Source organism: Meles meles, chromosome X, assembly GCF_922984935.1.
Source record: "Meles meles chromosome X, mMelMel3.1 paternal haplotype, whole genome shotgun sequence".
Classification (NCBI taxonomy): Eukaryota; Metazoa; Chordata; class Mammalia; order Carnivora; family Mustelidae; genus Meles; species Meles meles.
The window spans coordinates 64,748,932-64,759,528 of NC_060087.1; the positions used below are offsets into that span (position 1 = coordinate 64,748,932).

The 10,597-nt window shown below is 48.3% G+C and overlaps 1 protein-coding gene across 1 annotated transcript; it reads left to right on the forward strand.

Moving 5' to 3' along the window:
* The first annotated feature begins 262 nt into the window (after positions 1–262).
* Positions 263–8,297, forward strand: FGF16 (fibroblast growth factor 16). Its single transcript, XM_045996409.1, has 3 exons — positions 263–563; positions 6,594–6,697; positions 8,052–8,297. Exons 1-3 carry the CDS (start codon positions 290–292, stop codon positions 8,295–8,297), a joined length of 624 nt encoding a protein of 207 aa, XP_045852365.1. The 5' UTR covers positions 263–289.
* The last annotated feature ends 2,300 nt before the right edge of the window (positions 8,298–10,597 follow it).

Here is a 10,597-nt window from a genome sequence, read left to right on the forward strand (position 1 = left end):
GTATGTATATAAAGTGCCGTTTGCATCTGATAGCTCGACGAAGCCAGCTATGAGAGGCCTAGGGAGATGGATGCGTAGGGGAAGCGCCACTTTGACTGCGAGCAAGGTCAGGAGCTCGCTGCCCCGCCGCTGAGAAGTTCCTTGGACGCGAACAGAAGTCGACTGCGGCTAGGCAGAGCGCGGAGGGAGCGAGCGAGGGAGCGAGCGAGAGCCGCGGAGTCGCCCGCGCTCGCTGAGGGGAGAGGTAGTTCGCGTCCCGAGGCCCCGGCGCGGCCCCGCGCACTGCGCCATGGCGGAGGTGGGGGGGGTCTTCGCCTCCTTAGACTGGGATCTACACGGCTTCTCCTCGTCTCTGGGGAACGTGCCCTTAGCTGACTCCCCGGGCTTCCTGAATGAGCGCCTCGGCCAGATCGAGGGGAAGCTGCAGCGCGGCTCGCCCACAGACTTCGCCCACCTGAAGGGGATCCTGCGGCGCCGCCAGCTGTACTGCCGCACCGGCTTCCACCTGGAGATCTTCCCCAACGGCACAGTGCACGGCACCCGCCACGACCACAGCCGTTTCGGTAAGGACGCGGCCGGGAGGAAGGGGAAGCCCGCGGACGGCTCAGTGGGGAGCAAATGGCTGGGGCTCCGGCTCGGGGCCCGCGCGGTCCGCCCCAGCCCTGTGCCGTCCGGGTCCGTCGAAGCAGGAGACCGCCAGGGACGCGGGCCAGGAGGGATCAGACTTGAGCCGCGCGGCGTCGGGGCGCCTGGCACCCTCAGACGCTCTCGGGAGGAGGCGGGGGCGCCTTGAAGTGCGGCCTCCCTACTCCCCACTCCACCCTTCTTCCCTCCCCCGTAGCCAGGGGATCATTCTGACCCGGGACGCTGCTCTTAGCGTGAAAGCAGGTGGAGCCGGAGAAGGGGTAGGAGCACCGGTCCCCCGCCCCGGGGAGGCCAGGGACCGTGGCTGGGAGCGGGGCCTCGCGGGCACCGGGGTTGTCGCGGCCGATTGTCTGCAGCGGAAGCCTTCCTGGGCTACGGATGGGGTGGGCGGGCGGTCCGCGCCGGGATCGCTTTTGGCCGACGGGAGACTCCGCAGCCGGCAGCAGTGGCACCTGCCTGCCTCTGGCTTTCTCTGCGGGGGGTGGAGGCCAATCCCAGGCCGCAAGGCATGAGCTGGGTATTGGAGAAACTGGGGACGCCTCCCGCTGTCCACTCTGGAAGGGCACGACCCTAGGACAGCTTTTGCCTGGAAATACATCTGGACTCCTTGCCTCACGGGGAGGAGATGGCCTGGGCCTGCTCCCAGCCCCAGAAACAGGTGTCTCCTGGACCCAGGACCGGAAAGGCACAGCCTCCTGACAGGATTTTCTCGGCTCCGCTCAGGTCATGATCCCAGAGAGCCCCACATCGGGCTCTCTGCTCCGCAGGGAGCCTGCTTCCTCCTCTCTCTCTGCCTGCCTCTCTGCCTAGTTGTGATTTCTCTCTGTCAAATAAATATTTTTAAAAAAAAAACATACTTGGTATAAACCTTGATGTGGGATAGAGTTCATTAGGTTTCTAAACAAATGTGTTCATTCTTCAGTAATTTGGCCATTTTTATTTTCAATTTCCTATTCTCTACTAAACTGTATATTCAAGTGGTGTTACCTTTACTTGGGAGCCCCATCCCCCAATGCCCTCTACTTCTTCCCAAGAATCCTATGGCCCAAGGACACCTTCTGTCCCTAAGCCAGTAGGGGGTTTTGCCAAACTTCAGGCATGGTAACTGTTCCCTTCTTTAGCCCACCCTTCTCCCCCATTCTTCGCCCCAAATCTCCCCCATCCCCCCCCCCCACCGCGCCTTGCTAGAGCTGCATCTGGAGTGCACTGTAAAAGGCTGGGCGGGGGTGGGGGGCGGGTCCAGAGGCCAGTTCTTGGGCAAGGCCAAGCCTAGCAAACAACTTAAGGTCAGGGCTGGTCTTCCTTGCTGGGAGCAAGCAGGAACCCTAATCAGGTCTATGTCATCTTGGAAAAAGTCACTCACAGAGCTGGAGGACAGTGGTTTGTGTGTGAGGAGGGGTGCAGGTGTCTGTATAAACTTTCAACAGGTCCTCCAAAGGGTGATGGGTGGGGTCAGGGAAGAGGGAGTATGAACTTGGCTCCTTTCCTTTCCATCACTCGTGACTTTGCAGTTCCCTTTTGTTCCTCAAAAGGAATGGGACTCCCACCCTGGTCTCAGAACCTCCCAAAGTCTCCCAGAAATGACCTAAAGATATTGGAGTAACTCATTCCTGATATGTAAAAAGAAAAATCGTGAAGTGATGGAGAAATGGCGGGGTGGGGAGCACAGCAGAGATGGAGAAACTCTGAGCTTGGCTTCCAGCAGCTAGTGTTTGTCTGACTCTGTGCCTAAGCTGAGCCCAATAACCTACAAGGTCAACACAAATTAGTAATAGGCTCTTGGGATAAGTGGTCTTTAATTACCTCCCTAAGGACACATCTTGATTTCTTTTCATCTCTCAGGCCTGCTAAGGGTAAGTTTAAGGAGAAAGCAAAGCAAATAAAACTGGCAGGAGGAAGGGATGTTTTCATTGCCACTTAACTGACTGCTTCATTTTTGGTTTTGCCTTTTAAAATAACACTGCCTGAGACCACCTCTGCACCACCTTTTCCCTTTCCTCCTTCCCTGGCTTCCTGGCAGTTCCATGTATTTCCTGTAAAGGAAATGATAACTAGTCGAAGCTGTCTCTTTGTAACCTCCCCAGCCGACTTTCAAACACACATTTACTCTTTCTCCCTTTAGCTTTTGGCAAAGAGAGAGGTGGTGTTTGAGTTTGCTGACTCTCCTCCCTCCACATTTGAGTTAATCAACCAGGGTATTCAATAAATCGAAACTTTAACATTCCATAAGTGCTTTAGCAGTCCACATTCCAGCAGGGTAAAGTAGGCCAGACTTAAGATATAAAATATTATAGATTTCTGCTTGGGGGGAGGAGGTAGTCTCCAAAGGCCATGTAAAGTAAATAGCTATTTGTTGTAATTGGAGAGCAGGGCCCCCAAGGATTACCCTGGAATCCATGTGTTCAGAATGAGTCGAGTCGGGCTGAGCCCAACAGCAGCCATGACTCCGAATAATAACCTGTTGGCATAGCCTCAGCTCTCTCCTCCCCCACTCCCTCTGCAATCAGTAGTCAGGAGTATTTCCGTCTCTGCTTGGATGGTGGCATTTACATGGGGTTCGCAGGGGTACTGACATTCCTGAGGGGGCACCTGTGGACTGGCAGAACAGAGCTTGTGGGCCAGACTGGTGGAGAGGCCTCCCACCAGGTGTGATGGAGCAGGCTAAGGAAGCTGCTGTACGTTTTGAGCAGTCTGGTTCTTATTTGTCGAGATGCCAAAGCAGCACTGTCTTAGCCCTGAAAGTCTGAAAGGATGATTGAGGGAGCCCAGGCAGGTCCTGGAACCAGATTCAAGGACGCATTAGTCAACCGTCTAGCGAAGTTCTGGAGCAGTGGGGCTCAGGACAGATCTGTTTTGACTGAGGCTGGGCCGGGGGGAGATTTAAGAAGAGTCTGGAGATTGTCAAGCGAGGCCGGAGCCTGAGGTGGGCAGGTCAGGATGAGGCAGAGTGGAGGGAGGCCCTGGACCTCGAAGGGGGTGAGAGTACCAAGGACAAACTGGCACTTTGCTGTTAATAGTCCTCTCCAGCTGTAACAGGGAAAATGTGAAAATGGCTTGTTTTCTCACTCCCTTCATGCTGGCTGGGATTCAGGAGGTTTAGGAGTATCTGTTCCATCGTCCTGTGCAACTGGGTTCCCACAGTTTGAATCCAGCTAATAGGAAAGTTGGCAGAGGAAAATGATGCCCCAGACAGCTGGGCAGGGATGATTCCAGCTGTTGGAGACCCCTGTTATTGGACACAACCCAAGTGACTTCCTGTATGATCTGTCCTTTGGCATCAGGGTGAACAGAGAGTTGGAGAAGAACTGTGGTGACTCAAACGGCCACACCTCTTGTGTTTCATGATTTGTTCTCACACCAGGTCTTGGATGGTGAGATCACATGCTGCCCTCTGCTACTTAATGAGCTCAGGATGGTCAGAGACATGAGATACTTGGGGAATGAGGGAACTAAGACTTGAAGCTCAGAAACAATTTGTCTAAGCAAAGGAAATACCCCAAGGCTCAAGCAGGCTGGTGTCTCTCAAAGTTTAGCACACAGAGCTGAAACAAGGACCCGGTTTCTTGTTTCCCTGCCATACTGGCCGCTCACCTTTGAACACACTCCTGTTTTTCCAGAGACCTCTTTAAACATAGTAGAACTAAAAACAGCACTCTCAGTGTGGTCTAAGGTGGAAAGGAGTGGAGCAGTCTCCTCCTTTTGGCCGGTTACTAGACCTCTATCCGTGCATCCTTTGATCACATTAGCTTTTTTGTTTCTTTGTCTCACATTAGCTTTTTGATAAATTTTAATTTTTACTTGACTAGTTCTACATCGGTGTTTTAATATCATGCATCACCCAAACTGAGTTTTCCTTGTTCAGTCAAATCTCCCAGTCATTGTTAGGGATGTTTTGCTAAGCCATGTCTCTCCATTCCAAAGGTGGGCTGACTTGTAGTTAATGAAAATGCATGGAAACACAAAAGAATAGTATGTGTTTTCAAGTGAATATACATGGTTGCCTGAAGTGGGGAGAAGGATGGGAGCAGAGTACAGAAATAAAAAGAAATAGATGAATATAAAGCCCTTGCACAGGACAGTCATGATAATAGGCCCTAAGATACAGAGTGTGATTAACTCAGCTGTCTGCACTTGAGGCTCACCATCCATTCCCCAACAAAACCCAAGCACAAAACATCTTGAGTAATCGGTTTGGGGACCAAAGCACAGGACTTTTACATTTATTCTAATTAAAGCTTATTTTTTTGGAGTCAGCTCATTTTCCCATCCTCCTGAAATCTCTTTGGATTTTGATTGTGTCACTTTCTCGGCTGTACAGTTCCTGGAACAAGGGTAAGTGGTTCCACTCTGTCCTCTTACAAGTCATTTATTAAAATGTTAAACAAGTCAGAACCAGAATCAGACACTTGCACAACGCAACTAATGGTTTTGATCCATTAAATCACTTCCTGCTTCACCCTTACTTGACAGTAGCTATTTGCCTTCTCCCACCATCTTGTGTCAGTCCCTTTTCCCAAAAGTGCTTTCTTGTACTATAGGAGTTAAGAACAAGCCAACTGAGAATAAAACCTAAGGGAGATCAATGTTGGAGGCCATACAATGGCAGCGGACCTTTGCGTTCTTCAAAGACATCCAAGTGAGCTCTGGAAACATGTACCCCCTAAAGCTGCCATCTGCACATTCATCCACCGGCCCAAATATCTGGGGCTTTTCAGGAGACTTCCCACTGGAGTTTTGAATCCAATTTCAGAATCAACCACTTAATTTTTTAAGTAATCTTTAAGGATCAGTTCTACTCCCTATGTAGATCACAGAGAATATTATTACCCTTAAGAATTGCATTTGGGGGGTAAGAAAAGCAACCAGATGTGAGCTCATTTCATACCTTCAGATGCCTCTGTGAGTCAGTCGTATCAAGTTTTGGTCTGTACATTGGAAAACATAGTTAGAGACCAGAATATCAAAGGGGAATCTTCTTGACCATTCTGTCTGTAACTGTAGAGTAACAGATATACTATCTTGGGACAAAACTGTAGTCCTCAGCACCACCAGGATTTAAGTTCTGGGTCCTTTATCCCTCTTAGAAGTTGATGTCTTTTTTTCTCCTGCTGCTGCTGGGTACATGAAAACATTTTCAACTCCTCACCTCTAACCTTGTCAGCTAGAGGGATGTTTCTGAATGTCTTTCAAACTTTCCCCTTAAAGTTGCAACATCTAAGATCAGTGTCAAATCCAGTACTACCTGCCAACTCTTTGCTAAGGATAAACTCAAAATTCTAAAGAGACAAGGAGAAACTGACAGGCTTGTCAGCCTGAGACTGCCCTGGCTGAGAGCGTATTTTAGGAGAAAGCTCTCGCCAGGCCCTGTTTTTTGCCTTCTGCCTTAAGAAGGAGACACAGACTTAGTGAGTGGACCATATGGCCTTTGTTAGAGTCAGCCATGGGTAGCTGACAGCCTCATGTGGCTTTAAGGACATGGGAGCTAAGAGGGTGCAAAACAAATGCAGCCTAAAAGGACAGCAAGGTAAGGCTGTGTGCTCTGTGGGAGAGGGAAGTGACTTTGGGAAGATACAGAAATCTAGCTACATTCTTCCATTTTGAAAGCTCCCCTCCCATTTCTTGAAATGGTGGTATTAAATAGTACCTTGTAATTATGGAACTTTCGTAGCCAAAGCCTGCCCCTGGTCTCTTCCTCGTAATATCTCTGAGTATTGAGTAAGAGATTGTTTCACCCATCTCACACAGGGAAAAACTGAGGCCCAGAAAGACTCAGTACATTTTCTGAGGTTCCTTCCTTGCTGCAAAAGATGGTTTCATAAGGTAACTCACTGAAGGCATACAGGGCTGGCCTCCGGTTGGGGATCATTGACTGGTAGCTCACGTCACCTGAACGGCTCCCTCTGAGCTCAACATTGCTAATAGAAATGGCATTCACTTTTTTGCTCTAGGAATCCTGGAGTTTATCAGCCTGGCTGTGGGCTTGATCAGCATCCGGGGAGTGGACTCTGGCCTGTACTTAGGAATGAATGAGCGAGGAGAACTCTATGGGTCGGTAAGTTAAAGGTTTTCTTTTCATCAGAGGTTATCACCACCAGTGTTTGGACTATGTAAGGCAAAAACATAAAAACACTGACCTAGCACTTGGAATACTTCTATCAACTGTGAGGGATTAGTGCCTTCTAGGTGCTTCTTGGCTGCCCAGGAGCTTGCTGTGTAACACTCTCACTCCTTCTGTTCCCAACAAAACATAAGCTTTTCTGTGGCAACTTTGCTTTCACCTCTTCCATTAGACAGCCAACCAGCCTGGCGATAACCGTAAACTGTGCTGGTTTGTCAACCAGATGGTGAGGGTTTGGGGCATTTATACTCCTGAGGGGCACCTCAGAATTTTAATGGGTACTTGGAGGAGTAGCAGATAAGCTGGCACAAAAATTGGCAGTGGAAGCACTGGCCCTCAGATTGAGATTCTGAGATTAAAACCATAGTCCCTGACTTCCAGACTGCTTCAGCTGAATCCCAGAGGCCAGATGAAACACACAAATGAAGAGTGAGGGTTCTAGGACCTGGTGACAGCCCTAAGTCCCCAGCTAGGATGGTGTTGGCTGCAGTACATGTTCTCTATTCTGGAAGCTAGCCCAGAGCTGGGGAATGGTGAGTGGCTTCACTGATCTTAACCCTTTCAGGGGATCCCAACTCCTGGGTTTGCCTTTTGAGTCCCCGAGCATGCTTTCTGGCTGCCTGCACCCCAGGAAATCAGAGCACATTTTTCCCTGACACCTAAGAGATAGACCTGTCCCTAGCACTTAGTATCGGCCACCCCAGCAAGTTGTATGCCAACTGGATCAAGTGTGAGAAGGGGCAGAGACAAGAGACCTGTCTCAGGAGCTGCTAGCTTGCAGCAGCTAGATTGGAGGAACTTTTCAAGGAGATCTTTCCAACTGACAGACCTGAGACCCTTCATTAGGAGAGATCATAACTCACCTCCTATGGAGCTTTAGATGGATCCAAGGCCTTTGCCTGTTAGTTGGCGTGGTTGACTGTAATCTCAGTGGATTTGACATTGTTTGCCCGAAGCAGGAAGAAAATTCGGGTGCCAAAGGAGCACTGGTAGGCCATCGCAGAAATTCTCAGGCTCAGAGAGCCCAGTGAGGCCATCTCCTTCAGTCTCCTGCCTTCAGGAGAGATCTCACCTAAAACATTCCTGTGCGGTTCCCAAAAGAAGATGAAGGCCATACAGACAGGACTGTTTTGTGCTATTTGGAAAGAAGATGCCTCGGGATACTGGGAGATGGGGTGGAAATTTCCAAATATCAATGTGCTATTGCTATTTCAGCAAGCTGGGATGGGAGAAATTGTCATCTAATAGGCTCTGCTTTATTTTCTGCTTTATTTTCTCACCCTCCCAGAAGAAGCTCACACGTGAATGTGTGTTCCGGGAACAATTTGAAGAAAACTGGTACAACACCTATGCTTCCACCTTGTACAAACACATGGACTCGGAGAGACAGTATTATGTGGCCTTAAATAAAGACGGCTCACCCCGGGAGGGATACAGGACTAAACGACACCAGAAATTCACTCACTTTTTGCCCAGGCCAGTAGATCCTTCTAAGTTGCCCTCCATGTCCAGAGACCTCTTCCGCTATAGGTAATGGAACCCTAGTGTGACCTTTGTGACCCCTGTACTCTAGGGCCACAATTGTCTCCACAAGCACTATACTCATAGCTTCTCAATCCTCTTTCCTACCAGTTTAGATAACAGGAGCACTTCCTGTTTAACTCGATCCAGCTGTTCCCTTGTTCAAAGTGTATATCAAGGATGGGTCATTTGGGGGAGGGAAATGGGTGGAGGGGATGGGCTAGAGGGAATCTTGTATATACTATTTTCTTTACTCATGTTCTTCCCCCTGAGGTGGCACAAGAAAGAATGGGGGCCCTTGCCAAGGGCCAGGGTTATCTTGCCCCACAATCTACCCAAATACTTTGACAATGGGTAAACGAAAGACTGAGGAATCTGCCATGGATGCTATATACAGAGCCTTGGAAAGTCTCATTAAAAGCCTTGGGGCTGTGACCTGATGCAGGCCATCCCTGCACTGGCTCTGGAGATTTCTCACCTGTCCTGACATGCGGTTTTCTTGCCATTAGAAGTGGGAGATGGGGTAGGTTGGGAGAAAATGGTATTAAAATGTAAGCATGGATACTGTGCATATGGACAAACTATTTATGAAATGTATATGCTATTTATTTTATATATTTATTTATTTCAAAATAATTTTATTTTTAATGAGAGATGCTATGACTGGATTTTCATCAGAAAGAATAAGGTCCTACTGAAACAGGATAAATGAGTTATTAAAGGCTTTTATTGGCAATAAAATTTTATATTGTAACCATTGTCTAATTCTACTGAGTTGTACATTTAGTAGGATTAGAAGGTTGGTTAGCTTCTCTCTCTCCAACTTATTAGAATCTCCTGATGTCAGCATCACACTACTTCGCCTAGATGACCCATCATCAACCACACTAGCATTATTTAGGGGCCTTATCTGAAGTCTTTTCTGGTTCTGTGACTTTTTTGTTTGTTTATTTGCTTCTTTTTTTATTATGTTCAGTTAGCCACCATACAGTACATCATTGGTTTTTGATATAGTGTTCAATGATTCATTAGTTGTGTATAATACCCAGTACTCATCACAACACATGCCCTCCTCAATACCCACCACCTGGCTACCCCATTCCCCCACCCCTTCCCTTCTATAACCCTTAGTTTGTTTCCCAGAGTCCAGAGTCTCTCATGGTTTGTCTCCCTTTCTGACATCTCCCCCTTCAGTTTTCCCTCTCTTCCCCTGATGGTCCTCCATGCTATTCCTTATGTTCCACATATGAGTGAAACCATATGATAATTGTCTTTCTCTGTTTGACTTACTTCACTCAACATGATCCCCTCCAGTTCCATCCAAGTCAAAGAAAATGGTGGGGGGGCACCTGGGTGGCTCAGTGGGTTAAAGCCTCTGCCTTCGGCTCGGGTCATGATCCCAGGGTCCTGGGATCGAGCCCCACATCAGGCTCTCTGCTCCGCAGGGAGCCTGCTTCCTCCTCTCTCTCTGCCTGCCTCTCTGCCTAGTTGTGATTTCTCTCTGTCAAATAAATAAAATAAAATAAAAAAAAAAGAAAATGGTGGGTATTCATCCTTTCTGATAGCTGAGTAATATTCCATTGTATATATGGGCCACATCTTCTTTATCCATTCATCTGTTTGAAGGGCATCTCGGCTCCTTCAACAGTTTGGCAATTGTGAACATTGTTGCTATGACTTTAAGCTTAGTGATGAATCAAAGCTTCAGGAAGGCCTGGACCAATGGCTCTCACAGAAGCTCCTACTTGTGCTTATGGCAAGGCAAAGAAGAACCCTCCTTTGGGATTCGATTAGGGATCAAAGCCTGAAGGTCTTATGAAGATATGAAAATGGAGGGATTCAAAATAAACAACAATAAGGAGGGACACCTGTTTTTCTGAACCAGTCAACTTCCCTTCTGGAAGCATTCTCCCACTCTCTCTCCAACCCCTTATCCCCACCTGCTCCCAGTGCTTCTCCTAGAGAGTTTTGGGAAGCTGCTAACACATTTCCCTAAACTACCCTAGACCCGCCAAATCAGAAACTCTGGGCGGGAAGTGAGGCCCAGAAATCTGCATGTTCACAGGCCTTCCAGGGGATTCCTTGGTGCGGGATAAATTTTGAAACTTAGTGTCCTAAAGGAAAGGTTTTCAAAAAGAATTCTTTTTGCAGTTGAATGGCTTATAAATAAAGTTTTAGGATAGCTTTAGCCCATAAAACAAAAATAGAGTTGCTTTAGTTCAAGTGGAGTTGGCATTCCTGGAACTCCCTCTTCTCCAGAGGAGCCCCTGAGATATCTTGGTTTAAGATCCCTAGCCTCTTTACTGATATTTA